At 51.3% G+C, this 20,053-nt stretch overlaps 3 protein-coding genes across 11 annotated transcripts; 2 read left to right on the top strand and 1 right to left on the bottom strand.

Annotated features, from left to right (window-relative positions):
* Window positions 1-1,520: 1,520 nt before the first annotated feature.
* On the top strand, window positions 1,521-10,119 carry SLC35G2 (solute carrier family 35 member G2). 5 transcript variants are annotated; one of them, XM_034063430.1, is made up of 5 exons: window positions 1,521-1,859; window positions 2,135-2,245; window positions 5,383-5,569; window positions 6,540-6,613; window positions 8,330-10,119. In XM_034063430.1, the coding sequence occupies exon 5, from the start codon at window positions 8,352-8,354 to the stop codon at window positions 9,585-9,587; it is 1,236 nt and encodes a 411-aa protein (XP_033919321.1). In that variant the 5' UTR covers window positions 1,521-1,859; window positions 2,135-2,245; window positions 5,383-5,569; window positions 6,540-6,613; window positions 8,330-8,351; the 3' UTR covers window positions 9,588-10,119. The 5 variants fall into 5 exon arrangements, with proteins under 5 accessions (XP_033919321.1, XP_033919323.1, XP_030899554.1 ...); XM_034063432.1 differs by lacking the exon at window positions 2,135-2,245; XM_031043694.2 differs by lacking the exon at window positions 5,383-5,569.
* SCLY (selenocysteine lyase) lies at window positions 9,732-16,603 on the bottom strand. 5 transcript variants are annotated; one of them, XM_031043690.2, is made up of 13 exons: window positions 15,329-15,418; window positions 15,141-15,253; window positions 14,953-15,053; window positions 14,671-14,827; window positions 14,218-14,345; window positions 13,943-14,107; window positions 13,708-13,814; window positions 13,389-13,425; window positions 12,958-13,041; window positions 12,708-12,810; window positions 12,451-12,526; window positions 11,608-11,799; window positions 9,732-9,883 (listed from the first exon to the last, which is right to left on the bottom strand). In XM_031043690.2, the coding sequence occupies exons 1-12, from the start codon at window positions 15,376-15,378 to the stop codon at window positions 11,640-11,642; spliced, it is 1,281 nt and encodes a 426-aa protein (XP_030899550.2). In that variant the 5' UTR covers window positions 15,379-15,418; the 3' UTR covers window positions 9,732-9,883; window positions 11,608-11,639. The 5 variants fall into 5 exon arrangements, with proteins under 5 accessions (XP_030899550.2, XP_030899549.2, XP_030899552.2 ...); XM_031043689.2 differs by lacking the exon at window positions 9,732-9,883 and adding an exon at window positions 10,645-10,889; XM_031043692.2 differs by lacking the exons at window positions 9,732-9,883; window positions 15,329-15,418 and adding an exon at window positions 15,675-16,603 and having other exon boundaries at window positions 10,645-11,799.
* LOC101868913 (uncharacterized) lies at window positions 15,718-18,561 on the top strand. Its single transcript, XM_034063433.1, has 2 exons — window positions 15,718-15,860; window positions 16,896-18,561. Exon 2 carries the CDS (start codon window positions 16,929-16,931, stop codon window positions 17,775-17,777), a length of 849 nt encoding a protein of 282 aa, XP_033919324.1. The 5' UTR covers window positions 15,718-15,860; window positions 16,896-16,928; the 3' UTR covers window positions 17,778-18,561.
* The last annotated feature ends 1,492 nt before the right edge of the window (window positions 18,562-20,053 follow it).

The following is a 20,053-nucleotide window of genomic DNA, read 5'->3' as shown; positions in this document are numbered from 1 at the left end:
GGAACACACGGAAAGCCAAGTGTGGCTGACCACTACTCCCTACCACAGGCCAGTCACCAAGTCACCAGCACCCATCACAGCAGCTTTCCTCCTTGCCAAACAAAACCCTTGCTATTTTTGTGTCCAACAACTCAGGACCCCAGCTTGGTGTCTCTTCTTCACCTCCCAGAACTGGCCAGAGGGCATTGCTTACACTCGACTTCTCCCCAGAGCCACGGTTCCCAGCTCCAGTACCACCAGTAGGTCCAACCTAGCCGCTAGCCACCCGGGGCTCAGCATGCTGCATCCTCCACCCCAAAGGTCAGGTAGGCATCACCGTTACATGAGACGGGTCTACCCCCCTTGGCAAGCCAAGGGGCGGCCTCTCGCTGCGAGGCAAGCTGCCCACCCCACCGCAAGCCTTTCGCCCCAGTGCCACGGCACTAACAACTCGAGGATGAGCAACAGAAGCAGCAGGCTGAGGGTCCCCAGCCCCGGGGCTGCAGCCCCACATTCTCCCCCTGCTCCATGTTTGTGGCCCCCCAACCCCGCCTGTCCCGCCTGGACGCCAGCCAGACACCGGCGGCACTGGGGTGGCCGGAGCCCTCCCGCCGCCCTCCCCCGGGCCGGTCCCAGGTGGCGGGTGTTGGCGGGCCGAGTCGAACAGGGCCGCGCACCAGCTCCCGCAACTTTCCCTCCCCGCGGCCACGGCACCAACTCCGCCGCCGCCCGGGCCGGCCGGGGGCCGCCACCAGCGTGCCCCGCGCGGCGGAAGCACCACCCCCGCTCCGCCCGAGCATCCCCCGCCGCCGCCACCGCCCGGGCCGCCCCCACCCCCGGGCCGCGCAGCGGGAGCGCCGCCGCCGCCGCCCGGAGCGGGGCGCAGGCCCGGCAGCCGGGAGAGGCCGCCCGAGCTCGGCCCGGCGCCCCCGGCAGCCCCAGCGGGGACAATGAGATGGCGGCGAAGAGCGCCGCGCCCGGGGGACCCGTTGCTCCGGCAGGAGCCGCCCCGCCCCGCGCCGCCTCCTCTTCCCTCCCCTCCCCTTCTCCTCTCTCCTCGCACGGGCAGCGCCCGCTCCCGGCCCGGCCGCCGCGGAGACCGAGCGAGCGAGCGGCCCCGGCCCGCTGCCCCCGCCCCTCGCGCCTCCATCTTGGATCGGCGCCTCAGCGCCCTCCCTCCCGCGCGCGCCCCGCTCACCTCGGGCCGCGCCACAGCCGGGCCGGGCGGCACCCCGGGAGCTCCGCGGAGCCGCTGGCGCGCGGGGTCCGGGCGGGTGCGGGCCGGGGCCGGGGCGGCGGCGCTGGCGGGGGCCGCGCTCACCGGAGCCGCAATCCTAAACCGCCATCTGGCGGCATGTCGGACCCGCCAATGGCGCAGCCGCCGCCGCGCGCCGGACCCCCAGCGCCCCCTGGCGCCCGCCCGCCGCCGCGCCGAGGGAACGGGGAGGGGACGGGGGGAGACACCGCGGGCAGGAGACGGCCCCGCCCGGCGCGCGGCACGCGGGCGCCGCAAACGTCTTTCGCGCGAAAACGCCGCGCAAGCGCCCCGGCGCCTTTCTGCTCGCGCGCGGCCGCGGGGCGGAAGGGGGTCGCGAGCGCCGCTGCTAAGGAGGCGGAGCGTTGCCGGGGTGACAGGAAACTGAGGGAAGGCGGGGGGCGCGCGTTCGTGTGTCGCGACTTAAGGCGGGGGAGGTGACGGTCGCGGTACTCGCTGCGTCCGCTAGTGCCCGCTGGGGTGCTGGAGGCCTCTCCTTGGGGCCCCTGCCGTGGGTCGGGGTCGCGGCGATGCGGCCCGTAAGCTGAAGGGAGCCGGGGGTCTGCCGGCATGGGAGAGGCGGAGAGCGGCCGCCGAGGCTGTGTGAGGTGGTGTTTCGGTACTGGTAAGTGTTTCGGAGCTGGAGAAGGCGAGGCTCGCACCCAGGGGTCACAGGGACGGCAGCGGAGGAAGCGCTTGGTGGGAAGGGAGCAGCACCAGTCTCTCGTTAGGCACTTTCGCAGTCGAAACGGCAGATAGTGCCATGGCCACCGCGGGGGGCTGCTGGTCGCTTTTAGTGAACCCGCTCCCTGTGCTCTCCTCGGAGATGCGCTGTTTCCCCTCTGTAGCGGTGCAAACGTGGCCGTTGCCATCGCAACTTGTGCCATTCTCTCCGTGCAGTTCCCAGTCTCCCGGTTTCACTCGGCTGTTCTTGGGAGCCCTTCTGCACACAGTTTACACACGCACCGGGTCGCTGCCTTTATTCAGCTTGTCGGGAGGATATCAAAAGCAGTAAGCAAAATATCTCTAATTTTAATCTGTAAACTTGCAGCTGCCTTCTTGTACTCTGTTTCAGGCTGTTGTAACATGCTACTTCTTATATCTAGTTAAGCTATTTTTGTATGCTGTAGGATGTTCTATTTAAGTGTTGATTTGTTCTCTGCTGTCTACCCTATGCCTGGAATTGTAATATAAAAGGGTTCGTTCATATCCTTGTTTTTAGAGAGGGAAGTTTGCAGGCTCTTCTAAAATCTCTTAATTCAAGTCTTGCTGCTGTAGAGGTCGTAGTTGCAGCAGGCAACAGACGCGACTGAAGAAATTAGGGAAGCGTTTTTTCAGGGAACTGGATGCATTTGGAGCTTTTACACGGTAAGAGAATAGGTCAGTGAAAGCAAGGGAAATTAAAGGTGTTACATATAATCCCACTGAAATCGTATGTGGCAGCTTTAGCAAATTAGCAGAAATATGGATTGGGTTTTGCGGTAGCAAAATATCAGGAACGTGCTTACAATTTCTAGGGCTTAAGTGCAGGGTTTACGTTTTAAATTCTGTGAAGGGTGTGTTGGCTCTTCCCTTAGGCAGTGCTATCAGATGTGACTCAATTGACTTCGAAGACCTGGGATACCAGTTTGCTAGTTTGTGTATGATGTTTGTTCTTGTGCTTAAGTGCTAAAAACTCCTTTTATGTAATTTCTTTTTCTTTTTCGTTAATACTTTTTTATTCTTTCAATTTTAATAAAGATTTGAGTTTATTTCCATAATGCTTAAAATGGCTTAAAAGATAAAGGGTCTCTGATTTTCCAGCATATACCTTATCAAATACTTACAAAGTGCAACAGAGATGTTGATTGTTTCAGTGAAATCAACTTTTAATTGTGTGCTGTGTACCTTACGTTGTCTTTTCTTCCCCCTCTGTTCACACTGTGTTCCCCTAATTAGTAGTTCCCTTAGCATGTGAGTTGCCTGAACTATCAAGCTCTGAAGAATCTCCATGAAGGGTTAAGGTGGCTTAATGGAGAGGGTGCTGAAACAGGAATTTAGGGTATTTTCCTGCACTCAATAGGGAACAAAAAAAAAGAAGTTAGTGTACTGCATGGAAGTGCTTGGTGAATGTGGCACAAGATTACATGGGCTTGTAAGGATGGAGCTGGTCTTCTGCATGTGTAATATTCAGGGAAATTTGTTAGTCTCTAGTTATCCTACAGGCATACAGCCCTCTGGTAGTCTAAACTGGTTGGGATCTGGGGTTCTTTCCACAGAGGAGGTGAAGGAGCATCCCTGTGAAGCATGTCTTTGAGAACACAGGAATAGCTGGCTGCTCATTTTCGACTTCATCTGCCACAGTTGTGAACCTTGTGTTAACATTTCAATCATCTGACTGATTCTGACCAATCTGGCAGAAGATAAGGGTGTTTTTCTGTGAGCTCACTGAATATTAGTGGTTAGAATTGCCAGTCAGACCTCAAAGCCTTAACTCCTTCAGGTACTGCAAACAGGAAAGCTTAGCCTCCCACCCCCCAGTTCAAGTGGTGTGTAATCACCTATTTCTACCTTGCTAATCAGCACATTTGTAACGACTGGGGTAGGGAAAAGGGAGAGTATTGTTTTTTTGGTTTGGGCTTTCTTGTTTTGTGGTTTTTGGTTTTTGTGGGTTTTTTTGTTTGTTTTCAGTTAAATCATGGTGTGTATTCTGTTCATGATTTGTAACACTTAGTGAATTCATTGTGATTATTTGTTCACCCATGGGAAAATGGGGCTCCCACTTTGGCAGTCAGCGATTACCATGAGGTGGTAATTTGAGTGGGTTTCCCAGGTTGTAGTTTTAATTGGGAATGCTTGCTGTATTAACTAAGATAAATGTTTGCATAGTACTTAGCCTTCAGCCTTGCATTAAACTCAATTCAAAGAAAAAATATGTCTTTGATAGAAAATGAAAAATATACATTTCCGGATATGAAGAAAAATAAAGACTTCGTGTGATCTCCACAAAAAGCACTAGCAGAAAGAGAAGTAGCAAATTTTCTGCATACACTCTGCTGATTTCTGTTGATCATAAACTTATGGCTGGGACAAATAGAATGGATTTGAGATATGTATTAATCTTGGTCTCCATTGAAATTCTCACTGGTTAAGAAAAACAAGGTCACCAAAGAGCACAAATAAATGTACTGTGCAAGAGTTGGTTTAATATCTGTCATTATCTCATTATTTAATAGAGAAAATTTACTTTTGCTTTAAGCACTCCTGTTATAATTTTTTGTTCTTTTCTAATCTCCTGCCTTTCTCATTTCCCCTGCATTTGCCCTTTAGCCTTCCAGCCCTTCCAACTGTTAGAATTCCTAGAGCTGGAAAGGAATACAGGAAATACTGTGTCTGTATAGTACAGCCATTTTGAGCTGTGTGCTCATGATCTATTGTTTTCCTCCAGACAGATCTCTGAATACATTACACAGGCCCAGTGCTAAATTTGCAATTGCATTTTGTCTCTCTTTGATGCTATTTTCTATATTTGTTGGAAGAAAATGTAATCTAAACTTCAGAAGCAAAAAAAAAAGATTCCCATTGTATGCTAATGGTAAAAAATGAGGGGGTTTGTTTTCATAAGCCAGTAGTTGCAGTGTGTACTCAGGTGTTTCTTGGTCAAATGATTGCATTTACACAGGCTAGATCCACTATAATTTTAATGCCTGTTGTGTACACTTTGTCTTCTTTTCCTCCCACTTAATTTTATTTCTATCCAAATATTCTGCCTCAAATCAAGATCTTATTTTTAAGATGTGAGGCCAGCAAGGCAGAATTGTGAATTTATAGCACAATGAAAAAGTTCAGTGAGAAAACCTGTGCTTGTGAAAATCACTGCCTTCCTGGAGTCATTCAGTGCATTTTGCATTTGCACATTAAGAGAATCTGGAATTAACAATTTATCATCACAATAAAGTGCAAGTAGCAAGTGAGACTGAGGTAGATTTGTTTGAACTGCTTGCTACTGTAGCAGTTTACCCAGCTCTTAGGCTCTTTGTTTGCTCTCCTTGGCATTTCAGCTGTTTCTTAAGTTTCTTGCAATATTTAAACTGCAGTGTTTAATTGGCGCTGTGGAGTACTCCTCCACTGTTCAGCAGCACACTGGGTATGCTTTGGCTTTTTTTCAGCTGAGCTCTGCTGAAAACGCATTGGCATCAGGAACATGAACGGGAGGACTAGCACAAAGCATCGTGCAACACAAGGACCTCTCTTGTCCTCAGACCCTCAGTGGGGTGTCTTGGAGCTGGGAGCGAGCTTAGTCAGCCAAAGACAAGAGTAAGGTGGTGCCTTGGGATCCCTCGCTTGCTTGCACAGGTATAAACTGACGCTGACTGCCTTCTTGCCCACCCCCCTCCCTGTTCAAAGTCCCTACAAGGGATTTACTCTGCCTGCAAGAAGTAAGCTGCAGCTTAGCTTGGGTGTAGCACTGGGTTCAATAAGCACTCAGCCCCTCAGAGGGAGAATGTCTCATTCTTACGTAAATTATTTTTGACGGGAGACAGGCAGTGCTTGTCTGTTACACAGGGAGAAAATCCACATTCACAGGTGGTGGAGAAAATGCAAAGGTTGAACCTGGCCACAATATTTTTAGAAGTATTTCTGTGATGAGCTGCTGTACCCACTTCTACATTGCCTTTTGAATTGTGGTCTCCCAACAAACAGCCATTGTGCTGTTCAGCCCAATTCTCTACTTGGCTATGGTCTTGCACTTTCAGGACACACCTAGTCTGCTGCTTCCATAGTCCCTGTGGAAAAGGGGCTACAGAGAGGTCCATACCCATTATCTTCTGATGTCAAAGGGGCCAAACTGCTGCTGCCTGCAGGGCTGGGCTCAGCTTATGGGGGTAGATGACTGGAGCAGGAGAATGGGTCTTCCTGGGGGTCCTCTGTTCTGCAGTGCTGGTGGGGCAGGCATGGGATGGTGAATTTGCTGCTTGTTAAGCTATAGGAACCTTACAGTTACAAACCCACCACTTGTTCTTTGGATTAGTTCCATCAATAACTGAGAGATGGCTGTGGAGTGGTTTTGGCAAGACAACGCTGATTGCTTTTTCTCTATCTAAAGTTCTTGGGGTTTTGTGGTGGGGTGTTTTCCATAGTGATGCACCAGTGTTGACAGTTCCCAAGAAGCATGGCCTCAAAGGCATGCTAGTGCTTCTTAAATTTGCAACTTTGAAAAACAAGCAGAATGTTTCATGCCTCCTTTAGGTATTACTTTTTTGTGTATGAGATGATTATAACCTTTCCCATTTGATATCTGAGAGCGTCTGTTGTTTTTGTTTAGACACCCAGGCAAAGATGTAGATGACCAAGAGGTGTTTTCCCCTCCTGGCTTGGGATTAAATTTCTCAGTCACAGGTAAGGTCTTTGTGTATTATTTGCTGGGGCAAATAGAAGGCAGGGAAGGTTGCATTTCTGCTGCTGGTACTCCATTTGGAAGGGCTCTTTGTACAAATGGTGGAGGGTGCTGGGAAAACAAAGTGATCTCAATGACATCCCTGTGCCTGAATTAAACTGACCTGCTGCTGTCACACCAGACCTTGGGACAGTGATGGTATGCTCAGTGGAGAGCTGGAGGGAATTAAGGCTGCAGGTGGACACTCTGTGGGCAGGTTGCCTGTGCCTGCAACAGCAAAGACCAAGTGGTTTTTGTGCTTGTGAACTGATGGCATTGGTCCCTTGCTTGTTTTGAGAGGCTGTTGCTGTTCTGACACATACAGCAGCGTGCGTGTTGCTGCCCGTGCCACAGTGGTGTGCACAAACCACAGGCACTGCTTGTGTAGAATGAAATGGACCTCCGATAAGAGACAGATTTTGAGGCTCTGTTTTTTAAATGCCTACCACAGTGTCCTGGTTCTGGCTGGGATAGAGTTAATTTTCTTCTAGTAGCTGGTGCAGTGCTGTGTTTTGGCTTTAGTCTGAGAACAGCACTGGTGGTGTTTTAGTTGTTGCTAAGTAGCACTTGCCCTGATCAAGGACTTTTTCATTCTCATGCTCTGCCAGTGAGGAGGGGCACAAGAAGCTGGGAAGCAGCAGACAGGACACCTGAGCCAAACTAGCAAAAGGGGTATTCCATACCACAGGACCTCATGCCCAGTATATAAACGGGAGGGGGGGGGGGGGGGGGCAGGAGGAAGGGAGGAGGAGTTATTAAGAAGGGACAGATCACTGCTTAGGTTGGGTTGGGTATCTGTCAGTGGGTGGTGAGCAATTGTATTGTGCATCACTTGCATTGTTTTTTGGGGTTGTGTGTCGTGTATTGCCCCCCCCCCCCCAGTTTTATATTCTCTCCCTTTGTTATTTCCTGTATCATTAATAGTAGTTTTATATTGTACTCTAGTTACTGGACTGTTCTTGTCTCAACCTGTGGGGTTTACATTCTTTCCATTCTCCTCCACATCCTCCCCAGGGGGGACAAGGGGAAGTGAGTGAATGGCTGCATGACGTTGAGTTGCTGGCTGGGTTTAAACTAGGACACACAGGAAGGTCTGGCTAGCAGTTTGGGTCAGCACTTCTAAATTTTCCCCCTTTAAAGAAGTCAGATTTGAAGGACAGATCTGTTGCAAAATCTATCACTGTGAAAAGAGAAAGGAACTTTTAACACTGTCAAAGAAGCACTGTTAAAACTGTTGTTTATTCATGCAGTAGCTATGCTGACTTGCTCAAGGATACTCCCTATTTCCTTGTGTGCTTTCTGTCAGTTCAGGAACAAGGTGATCGTCTCCTGCTGCCAAATTTCTTCCATACCCTTGTAGCATTAGCAAGCAATTAACAGTAAATATAATTCATAATTACAGAGTATATACTGTTCAGAAATCTTTGCAAGGTAACCTCATTAGAATAAGTATATACTAGAATGCATTATATGTAGTGTACATAATGAGAATATATGTGATTTAAAGTAATGACTAAAGTGAAACGCCATGGTTGACTTTGGAAAAGCAAAACCAAGAATAATCTACTAGTACTGACTTGGCTGATAAAAATAGCTTGTAAACACTAATGACATTTGCATACTAATGAATCCCTTGGTATTCATTACATAAAAATAACAGTGCATCTCCTTTTCTTAAGGCCAGGAAGTTTCTCTAAGGAAATGGATTCGTCTTCCCAAAAATACCCAGTCAAAAAGCGAGTGAAAATTCATCCCAACACAGTAACAGTGAAATATACTTCTCATTATCCCCAGCCAGGAGAAGAAGGATATGAGGATGTTAATGAAGATACTGCAGTATTTATGGAGGATAATCCTAAGAAAAGACTATTGAATGATGGGAAAAAGAGAGAAAGGACTTTTTTTGGTACAATAGACACCAAACTTCAGCCAGCACAACTGCTAAAACCCAACGAGATGGGGCAATCCCAGCATTTTCCTGAAGGAAGTATACTGCAGTCGAGGAAAACGTGGGTAGTCCTTTTTGGATCTGCTGTGGCTCATGGATGCATGGCTCTAATAACAAGATTAATTTCTGATCGTTCCAAAGTGCCATCCCTAGAGTTAATTTTCATCCGCTCAGTCTTACAAGTGCTGTCCGTTACTGTTGTGTGTTACTACCATGAGCCTCCCTTTGGCCCAAAAGGCTACAGACTCCGGCTCTTCTTCTATGGGGTCTGCAATGTTATCTCTATTACCTGTGCTTATACCTCCTTCTCCATAGTTCCCCCCAGCAATGGGACCATTATGTGGAGGGCTACCACTACAGTGTTCAGTGCCATTTTGGCTTTTTTACTCATAGATGAAGGGATGTCATACATAGACCTTATTACTGTATTTGGCAGCGTGTTTGGTGTTTGTCTGGTCATGATACCCAATATTGTTAAGGAGGAAAACTCTTTGCTAAGCACGTGGAAGGAAGCTTTTGGCTATACCATGACTGTTATGGCAGGCTTGACCACTGCTCTCTCCATGATAGTCTATAGGTCAATCAAAGATAACATCAGCATGTGGACAGCACTATTCACCTTTAGTTGGACAGGAACAGTATGGGGAGCATCCACCATGTTCTTACTTCAAGAGCCAATCGTCCCACTGGATGGAGAAACCTGGAGCTATCTCCTTGCCATCTGCCTGTGCTCCACAGCAGCCTTCCTGGGGGTCTACTATGCCCTAAGCAAGTTCCACCCTGCTTTGGTCAGCACCGTACAGCACCTGGAGATAGTCATTGCCATGGTCCTGCAACTAGCTGTGTTGCGGATCTTCCCGGGTGCTTATGATCTTGTCGGGGGAGCTGTTATCTTGGTTAGTGTCTTCTTCCTTGCATGTTACAAACTGTCCTGGAAGAATTTAGGAAGGCAAGATTATCAGGAGATTGTGGATTCTTCCATTAAATGAACTGTGGTTTTGTCCTCTGAATCTGGCTGTGTGACCACATGGAAGTTAGTTATGTCAGCTTTAGTGTCCTAGGGTCATGTCTCCGTCTAGAGTGGCCAGGTCCTCTCTCTACTGTTTAAATTCACAGCTGATGTAGCAATATTGGTGTTTCCAGACTTCCATGGCAGGTGAATTTGTTCTAGCACATACTACCACTGGCATTCTGGCATGTGAGGAAAGACTGTTTGTCCCCAGCACGCAAGGTGTGTGAGCAGGGAATGCAGGCCAACCCTTGGGCAGGTTCCTCCTCACCTTCCCTGGATAAGGAAACACAGAGACAGAGGGATTCACTAGTGATTCTCATTCCTGTGTGATGTGGTAGTAGAAAAATGAATAGTAAAGCCATTAAAATGGTGAACCAGAGTACTCATCTCCTCTGTAACACTACTGCTTTGGCTGTAATGCTCAAAGTGATGCTGGTATTTCTGTGGTTAAAACCTGCATTTCCTGTGTGTATAAAAAATCAGTCAGTAAAGCTTTCTGTGCTTTGTGATTAAATTTCTATCTGAGTCAATGCAGGAAGCCCAGATCTCCTGTCGGTTAAAAAGCCCCAAAAACTGGATCTCCAGTTGTGCCATGGCTGTGAAAGAAAGGTCCCCAAGAGCTCTGAAGTCTACAGTGTATCAAAGATCCATGCCTGAAGCAGAGCAATATTCTTTCCATGGAACCACCTTTTCTAAAAGAGGTGTTGAAAATTATGCAAGGAAAAAAGGAAAGAGAAGGCATTTGAGATTGAGATGTGAACGGCAGTGGTAACACAGGCAGTTAGAAATTAGATTTAGAAAAAAAAAACAGGGTTTTATAGTTCCAAATAGTGTTCTTGGCTGTGCTAGTGTATGGCTAGTGAAGACCAGTGTTTAAAAACCTGTGTCCTTGGGCTCCAGAACCAGCAGGCACCTGCCTGTTGAAGCAGACTGTGCCTCTATTCTGGGACATGTGCATTTTCTGAGGGGAAAGGTACTGTTCCAATGACCCCAACCAGTCCAGCTTCCCCCATGGAAAATACATTTTACTTTGTAAAGAGCCACAGCACAACAAACACTTTTATTCCTATGAATATCCAGGGAGACCAGACTCCCCAGTATCAGCCCATCAGCAACACTCCCAATCTGTGTAGTGTGGAGGATACTTAATGTCCTCTGCCAGTGATGGGAGCCATCTCCTGGGTCACACACTTTCTCAGAGATGGTGCTGGAACAGTTACAGCTGCCCCAACATGTCTCCTTCAGGATCACATGGAGCTTGCGACAGGAGTTCTGCCTACTGTAGGAAGGACAGGAGGGAGGGGAACAGGTAACACAATGCAGTGCTGGGAAAGCCACGCCAAACACTTTCCCAGCCAAAACCCCCCTAGGCAGCTGAGGGCCCTGCCAGTTCCCAGCCTGGAATCTTGCTGTTCTATAAACTCCTCATTTCCCTCTGAGGCAGATGGCCTTTCCTCCTCTGAGTGATAAGACAGCAGGAAAGCTTCCTTTGTGGAAAGCAACAGGGGAAAAAGGCTCCATCTCCTATAGCTTCCACACTTGTAATGCATTCGATGCAGTTGAGCTTTGGGACTCCATCATGCCAACATGCACACATGCATGCAGGCAGCTAGGTATGTCCTGGCAAGTGAAAAGCATTTGATAGTGAAACTCCCCAGATGCCTGCACCATGCAGAGTGTGACAGTCCTGACCATGCTCTTGCTGAGCTGCCCTAGCAAGCTGCCTCCACTCTGTGTTCAAGCTGCACAGCCCTGCCAGCCTTGCTGTGACCCTGTGAGTGCAAGCTAATCAGCCCTAAGAGCACAAGGCTGTCAAAATGGGTAATCCCACTTCCTCCTCCTGACCCCTCCCCTGTGTCTGATCCACAGTCACAAGCTGCAGGCTGGGGCAGTTCAATTTAGGGACCAGGTACAAAACTAATCCTGCCAAACTCTGAGCCCAAAATGATACAGGCAGCCAAGAGTCAATCAGACACAACCGCATCCCAAGAACCTGCCTGATAGCCAGAGAGCAAGCAAATCCTGAGCTCTAAGGGGCTTGGTTCTGGTCCAGCTGTGCTACAGCCTGTATGAGGTCCTGCACAACCAGGTCCACGTCAGCCCAGGTGGTGTCCCGTCCCACGCTCAGCCGCAAGGCATTCTGTGCCACATCATAGGGGATCCCACAGTTGAGCAGAATCAAGGAGGGCCTGAAACACAGGCATGGGGGAAATCAGGTTTAACTTGAAGGCAAAGGAAGCACATGTCATCACCAGAAAGCTTTATCAAGCCCTAAGAAGGAGCATGTCTGTAGGCAAATCTGTCTCTTGCACAGGGCCCTGCTCCCTTTCCAAAGGCATCTGCTCCTACTGGGCTTGTTACCCTAGAGGATTTAGCTCTTCCCCTTCAAAGAAGGACCTCTCACATGCCCGCATGGATTAGGAGTTCTGCTATTTCTAGAGGGAATTACTCTAGACCAGGCCAGTCACCTGCTGTCCCCACATGCCCACAGAAGAGCCCAATGGAGGCCAATTTGGGCTTGCGCAGGTGAGCCAAGCACACAGAGACATAAGGCAGGCCCTTTTTTCTGGCAGTACTAGCTGCTTAAGAGTACTTCCAAGCTCAGCTGCACTACCAAAGCCAGCAGGGGCAAAGTCCTTCCAATCAGCAGTGAAGTGTTCCATCTGTGCCTCCTGAAATAACCTTCAGCGCCCTTCAGCCCTCTGGAAAGCTCTGCACCCTCTTTATTCCTGGTGATCATGCCCACAGCAAACCAAAGTCCCTTTCCCTGTCCTATTTTCTCCCTCCCACCCACACTCCTCTAGGAAGACACCCTCAGCCTGGCCAAGCCAGCTGCTTACCTATCCCCTTTCTCAGAGTGACAGGCAGCCCCAACACTGGCGAGAAGCATCTTACAGCAGGACAGCACCCTTCGCCCTGCAGCACACACAAGCACAAGTCTCCCATCACCCAGACTCTCTCCAAGGGCCACTGCCTGTTTCATCTCTCTGCCAATCCCTGGCTGAGCACTTGCTGGTTTCTAGCCACAGGGTGCTGTGCAGGGCAAGTGCTTGGCTCCATGGGCACCATCATGGGCCAGTGGTGGGGTAAGAACTACCTTGAAGGCCTGGGCCCAGGATGGAGAAGTTAGAGGTGTTGCAAAGTCGCTTGGAGCCTGTAAAGTGGCTGTTGAGGTGGATCCTCTGCTTCCCGAAGGAGGCCTGGAGAAATTAGAGGGTTGTGAACCACTCTAGGTTTGTGAGCAGCTCTGTCCTGATGAGGGTCATACCCACACTGGCTCCAGGCCCCACACTCTGCAGGCTGAGACCCCAGGAGTGGGGAGACAAACAGGAACAAGGTCTGCCCACCTCCAGCTTGGCCTCCAGGTAATCCCGAACATCCCGCATATGAGCCTCATAGGTCTCCCAGTTCTTGCTCACCAACTCTGCAGCCTAAGGAGAGAAAACCCAGACAGGTTCCATCAGCAACCCCCCAACACCTCTATAAGTGCACAGCCCCATGGCATGTGAGTCCAGCCTGGGAACTGCCAGATTCCCTCCATCCCTCAACAGCCTCCTGGTGCCTTGCAACATGCAAGCTCTGTGACTGCCCACTGCCAGGGCTGCAAAGCCTGCAGCAAGTGTTCCGAAGCACCTCATCTGGCACCAGAAAGCCCCATCCTCCCACACCTCAGGTTTGTCACTTCTAGTGACCAGGGAGCACAGGTGGCTGTCTCCATGCTGGAAGTGCCAGAGAGCACCCCCAGAGAACTGCTCACCCATGAACATCACTGACTCACCTTGCCGAGGCCCGCAATCATCGGGGTGTTCTCAGTGCTGGAAGCAAAGAGGGAGCAGTGAGTTATTTCTCTGGACAGAAATCCAACCACAAGGCACAGCTGTTTCATTGCTGACAGGGGGTCCTGGACCCTTCTCTGCGGTGCTTAGGAGGGCCCCCCCATCAGGATTCCACAGTTCCCATGCACAGACCCATCTCCCTGTCCTGGGCTGCCCACCCAAGGGCTGTCAAGTGACACAGCTGCCAGCTCAGCTTGGACTAAGTAGCTATGCATGGTTTGGCATGTACTAGCTCCCCAGACCATCACCCAGCCACCTTACCCTGGCCGGAAACTCCTCTCCTGTCCCCCTCCGAAGAGCATGGGGTGTAGCGGGGTGGTGGTGCCAGGGCCACGCACATACAGCGCCCCAATCCGCGGGCCATAGAACTGTGGGGAGAAAGAGCCATGGTAACAGTGAAGTATTAAGCTGTGGGGGGCTGCAAAAGTCTCCTTAGCACCCAACAGAGATGTCTTAGAGAGCAAACTATGGCTGGGGCACGTGAACAGCACCATACCTTGTGTCCCACAATGGTGAGGTAGTCCACCCCTAGCACCTGCACATCCACATGACCCTTGCCAATCATCTGTGCTGCATCTGTGTGCACCAGGATCCTGGGCAGCCCCTCCGCCACTCTCCGCTGATTGAGGGCATGGACACACTGGCTCAGCTCCATGACAGGCTGGTAGGAGGGAAAAGGGTCTGCATCCCAAGGACTGTCTGCTCCGCCTTATCAAGCACCTTCTCGTGAGGATTTCCCTGCCCCATCCTACTTGCTGTCCACAGACTCACCATGATGACCCCAGTCTCGTTATTAGCCAACATGATGGAAACCAGACAGGTAGTCGGCCGGATGGCAGCAAGGACATCATCCACCTCAGCCCGCCCGCTTTGTTGGGACACAGGCACAAAAGTGGCTTCTGCAAGCCAAGAAACAAGCTCTGAGGTTTGCTGAGAAGCCCGACAATGGCCAGGGCTGCCTGCATCCTACTAAGTGGTAGAGCAGGAGAACCGTGCAGGCAGCTAGTGCACAGGCAGACAGCATAGAGGTTCTCAGGATGCCAACAGGGCAATGCAAGCAGCTTAAGGAAAGGGGGACACCATGTGGGAGCTCAGTGCCCTTTGGGAGGAGAAAGAGGAACATCATGGAGCAAGCGTGTCCCTGTTCACCAGCACAGAAAAGCCCCTGTTGTGGGGGGCCAGATCTGCAGCCAGGTGCCCCCAGCCTGCCTCTCTGCCCCTCACCCGCCAAGCCCTCCTTCACCAGCTGCTCCAGTGGCAGTCGGACTGAGTCATGCTCCACACTCGACGTGATAATGTGTGGTGTTCCCCATCTGTCCCCCGAAGTGGCCTGGCTGTCGTGGAAGTGCCTGCAGGCAGTGTGGATCACCATGTTGTTTGCCTGAAGGCAATAAAGCAGAGAGGACAATTAAATCCTACAGGGAACAGAGCGTCCTTTGAACCCACCCTCCTCATCACCACTTGCGAGGAGGTGGCAGGCAGGGGAAGCATGGGGATTGCTCCCACCTCCGTGCCCCCCGAGGTGAAGACGATGTCCTCTGGCCGGCCTCCCACCATCCTCGCCACGCTCTCCCGGGCACTGCCAATATGCTCCTTCGCCTTCCTCCCTGCAGGACGAGACGTGGCAGCTCTGCCATGAGCTCCCCTGGCCACGGGGCAGCAGACAACCAACATGGCAGCTCCCCGGGTCCTACCTGCGGGGTAGGAGCTGCTGGGGTTGCCCCAAGCCTGGCTCATAGCATCCCGCACGGCTTGGACCACCTCGGGGGCCGGAGGGGTGGTGGCGTTGTAGTCCAGGTAGATCCGCCTGTGGAGTGGGCAGGCAAGAGGTGAGGGGGTGTCAGGGGACGGGCAGGAGGGTCGGGACCGGGAAGGGTCTCACCCCTCTGGGTCCTCGCACCGAACCTCCGCCGGCTCCATCCCGGCGCCCATTGCCGCCGCCACAGCACACACACAGGAGCGCGCAGCTGCTCTGCCCGCCCACCACCGCGGCATCACCAATCAGCTCCCTCATTCCAGCTCCATGGCCACAGAGCTCACGAATCAGCTTCCCTCTTTCCTCCCATCCCTGAGGCCGTGCTGCCCGCCCTCCAATCCACTTCCAGCTGCCTGCGAGTTGGGCCAATCAGCTCCCGCTGTCCTCGCGGCCCGCACTGCGCCCGCCCATTGGCGGGTACTCCGTGCTCGCGGGGCTCCTATTGGTCTCTGGCAAGCTCTTTCCCACTCACCACTATAATCGCGGGCGCGCTTCCGGCGCGTACCCTCTCGCCTCAGGAGGCGGGGGCGGATGTTCCGGGCGCGGGCGGGCGGGAGGTGCCGAGGCGCTGCCCCTCTTCAAGATGGCGGCGGCTCCCTCGGCCCGTTCCCCCCGCTCCTTCCTGCGCAGGCTCCGCAGACCCCCCTCCAAGATGGCGGTGAGCCCCGGGGAGGGGAGGGGCTGGGCCGGGCCGGGGGCAGGGCGCGCCAGGCTCCGCCGACCCCCGCCCGGGGCCCGTAGTCCGTAGGAGGCAACAGGCGGGTCGGGCGTGCGGCGCCTGGGTTTCTCCCGGCACCGCGCAGTGACTCAGCGCTGCGGGGGGCCACGGGGTGGGGACCAGCCACGGCCCTGCTCCTCCATGGTGGTCCCGGGCGCGCTTCCGCTTTCCTGAACTGCCGGCTGAGGGAGGCCGAGGCGCCGAGCGGGCTTGCGACGGTCCCGGTGTCCTCGGCGGGCCCGGGCTTCGTGCCTCCCCGGGCCCCTCGGCCGTGGCGGTGTCAGCGGCAGCGGGCGGAGGGGGCCGAGGTGCGGCCGAAGAGCCGCGGGCTGTGGTGCCGCTCTCCCCGGCTCCTCTCGCCGGTTGCGCGGCCAGGAAAAGTGCCAGTCATGCTGAGGGGCAGGCTGGGCCTAGACAGGGCCGTGGCAGGCGTCGATGAGTAATCCTCAGCCGCGGCCTCTGTGCTGCAGGCGGTGTCTCAGTCGGGGGCAGGGAGGGCACCGGGAGGGCGAGCCGGTGTTTAGCGGCCGCTCCCAGCGAGGGGACGCGGCGGAGTGAGCTCGCCTGTTGAGTGCTTTAGGCAGCCTTGTACCGGCGCAGGGGAATCCCAGAGAAGTCCAGACGTGCCCGTCTTTGCATGCTGGCGCTGAGGTCCGGTGCTCTAAGCCGTCTTGATTGACTGTAATTGACAATAGGAAGTCCAAAACCCCATTAAAAACTAATTAATATAAACAAACACACTGTATTAGGCTTTAAGAATGCTCAGAGGAGAGTGAGTCTCAACGTGCAGATGTTTAGATGGGCTGGGCTAACAGCAGCCATCCAACAGCAACTGAGTATACCATAAACTCCCAGATCTTATTGGTCTGAGTGGTTTCTCATCTGTTTATTTATATTAATAGCAAGAAAAAAAAATAAGAAAGCTTCATCTGACATGCTCATTTCCCCTTCCCTACCCCTCCTCTCTTTTTCCAGATTGTGTCATAACAACAATATAAACGAGCAGTGATGGAATCACTGGATACTGAGGTGAGAGCACGGAAGACTCTGGGGACTGTTGAATATGTAGAGTCTTCAGGTTTCACCCAGGGAATACTGCCAACCAAGAAGGATGTGGTTCAGAACATGCTGTATTTACTGCAGCCCAAACGAGCTGGCCAGGCCCAGCGGTCCAAAGAGGATGCGGCCCAGTTGCTTGCAGAGCACCTGCAGGAGCACTGGCTGGTTTGCAACTTGCACACCATAGCGACACAAAATATAAAGAAACTTATCCTCAAAATGTACGAGGAGTTTACCCGATTGTATCAGACCAGGAAGCAGAGACAGAACCAGGCTTTTACTGAGAGAGCAGACAAATTCAACGAGAGTTCAGAGAAGCTCTTTGACGTGTTTTGCACAGACACGCAGACAAGAAATAAACTGGAGGAGTGCAGTGGGATAAAAATGACTAGCATCGAGTGGAAATTCCTTGAAGATCAAAGAAGTGAGAGAAAAATGTACTATGAAGATTTCACAGACAAGCAAGAATTGAAGATGATGGACAGAAGACAAAAGATACAGTGTCTGGAGCACTTCAGAAAACTCGCCAGGGAGGAGAAGGAAGGAAACAAAGCGAAGGGAATGAAATTCAAAAGTGATGAGCAATCAGATGAAGGCACGAGTGTGGATGAATCCTACCCAGCTGAGGAGGAGAATGGCGGGGCCCCAGCTTTTTCACTACGGGGCAGAAGGAAGCGCCTGTGCACCACAACTCCTGAAAGCACTGCCATGCCACTGGAGTGCCAGCATATAAGAATGAGCATCAGGAGGGTTAGACCTGGTTTCTATGAGACTGTGGAGAAGGTCAAAAACTGCTAGTGCATACCACAGTTGGCAGGCAGAGCTGCTGGAGTATGAGGTGGCAATGCACACGTTAGGCAAGTTTGAAATCCCACCATCAATTGGAAGTGATTGTTGTAGATCCCCAAGACAGAGCTCAGGAACATCCTGCTTCCAGGGAAAAGCGCTGGGATGACAGCAACAGCAACAAGGACTAAACCACGTGAATTTGGAAGGATAAGTAGCCAGCAGCTTATGATGCAAAGGCTGAAACGTAGCAGATGATCTAAGGTTACATAGCATATAAGCCTCTTCTTCCAAGGTCCTGTCTACACCAGTGGGTTTTTGGAAGTCTCTCACCATTTCTGGGCCAGTGGTGACCTAACAGTATGAAACAGGACTCGGATTTACTGCAGGGAAATAACTTGACTTGTTGCCACCAGGAAGTATGAGTGCTGAAAAGCCCTAACGCGTTCTGGTTTCAGTGGAAGTGAAAGGTGCTTGGCCCCTTTCAGCAGAATTTGATGTTGCTGTGAGGAAGGAAGGTGATTTTCAGCTTGTATTGCCCAGTCCCGGAGAGGAGCCCTGCAGTTTTGCGAAGGGATTGCTCTCTTGCTTGAGGAAGGGAGGAGAAGAGAGATCAGGAGACATTTGAGTGCTTTGGCTGTAAAAGCATTGGCGATTCTGAATGTTTTATTCCAGATTCTATTTTAATGATGTTTCCTTGATCAGGATAAACCTTCCCATAATTGGATGAATTATAACATGAAGTCCCTAATCTAGGATCTAAGGTGTGAATCCTAAATGAAGTGGTAATGCTTTATCGGGGGGGGGGGCGGGGGGGGGGAGTGGGGGCCTAATTGTAGGGAGAAGGATGAAAATTGCTTTATTTAGTTTGAAGATGAATAGAATTTTATAAATTGTTATCCTGCCTCATAAGGTGTAGGAAAGAAAAAGCCTTTCCCAGGTGTGGATAGCTGTGGTATTTACAGCAAAGGGCACCAGAGCCTGGGCTTGCTTTTCCACCCCTGAGGTCTGTGCAGGCCAGCAGGGGGAAAACGGTAGTTTCACCCAGAGTTTGTTTGAACAAAGTATAACTCTTTTGTCCACCCACACCCTGAGCAGTGACATGTCTGTGATCTTGGATGCCCCCAGTGTGAGGGTATCTACTGTTTTTAGTTAGAGTTGCTGTACTGGTTTTTAAAGATGAGAGACTTGAACTTTCAGTGAAACTCAGTGCTGGAGATCTCTCTGGTGAGATTCCCAAGCCTTGCCAGAGTACACTGAGATCTAAAAACCCCAAATCTCTATTTGCCCACAGAAGTTCTCTCGTAAGAAGAGTGCAAACTTGCCTGGTTTTCAAATTTACCTTTCAGTGTGAATGTTGGTTTCCCCACTCCAGTATCTCAGCTTTTCCCCATTTCTTTTCCTCTCTGTCCCGCACATCATTTTACTGACATTAACCCATGCTGTTTCATTCTTTGGCTTTTGCTTCCTTTAACAATAAATGCATGTACGAATCATTTTGACAGTTCCTTTACTTTTGATGAATCAGTTCTTGGACTGCTTTGAAGTCCTGTGCCAAAGGAGGAATGAAACACAAATCAGCTGCTGGTCCAGTTGGGACACAGCAGAGCAAGCAAGCACAAGAGGCGGCGGCAGCCCTGGCCTTGCTGTTCAGGCCGGCTTCAGTGTACCTCTGATCCATCCCTCCGCCCAAGGACGGATCCATCCGGCTCTGAGCCATGCATCGGCTTCCCAGTGACCTTGCTCATTAGTCATTGCCGGGATCCTTATTCCATATCTCTGAGAAGTTCTTCACGGTAAGTTGCTCCAAAATATGTAGTGAACTCAGTGTATTCTGCATCACCCGTAGTGTGTCGTTACAGGTTTAATAGCACGCACCCACGTTCTGCAGCACCCTTCAGCCTCTGCTGCTTGAGCATTTGCAGCCCTCCCTCTCCTCCTCTCTCTGACGTGCTTCACTGACTTCCCCATGCAGCTTATGTCACGTTTGAACTATTTGCCTTCCAGCCCTGAGGTGCTGGACTTGAGCCTCTCACTGGGCTTTTACACCAGCAGCTCTGTTTCAGCAGGGAATATAGCCAAGCTCGGACCTCGCCGAAGTACATGTTTTTTAACATAACTGCTGTAAACCCCCCTTTGTATTACAAATATAGCTGATAGTATAAATGCTTGTGTGTAAAGCAAATCCACCAGGGTTGACTCGAATATGGAACACAGCTGTGTAGTGTTTTATGATTTTTCAGGGATTCAGGGAATTAAAGGTTGTCGAATCTTGACTTCCTGTTTGC

This window comes from Melopsittacus undulatus, chromosome 6 (genome assembly GCF_012275295.1).
Source record: "Melopsittacus undulatus isolate bMelUnd1 chromosome 6, bMelUnd1.mat.Z, whole genome shotgun sequence".
Taxonomy (NCBI): domain Eukaryota; kingdom Metazoa; phylum Chordata; class Aves; order Psittaciformes; family Psittaculidae; genus Melopsittacus; species Melopsittacus undulatus.
The sequence above is the reverse complement of the archived record's forward strand: the minus strand, read 5'-3'. Positions and strand labels throughout refer to the sequence as shown.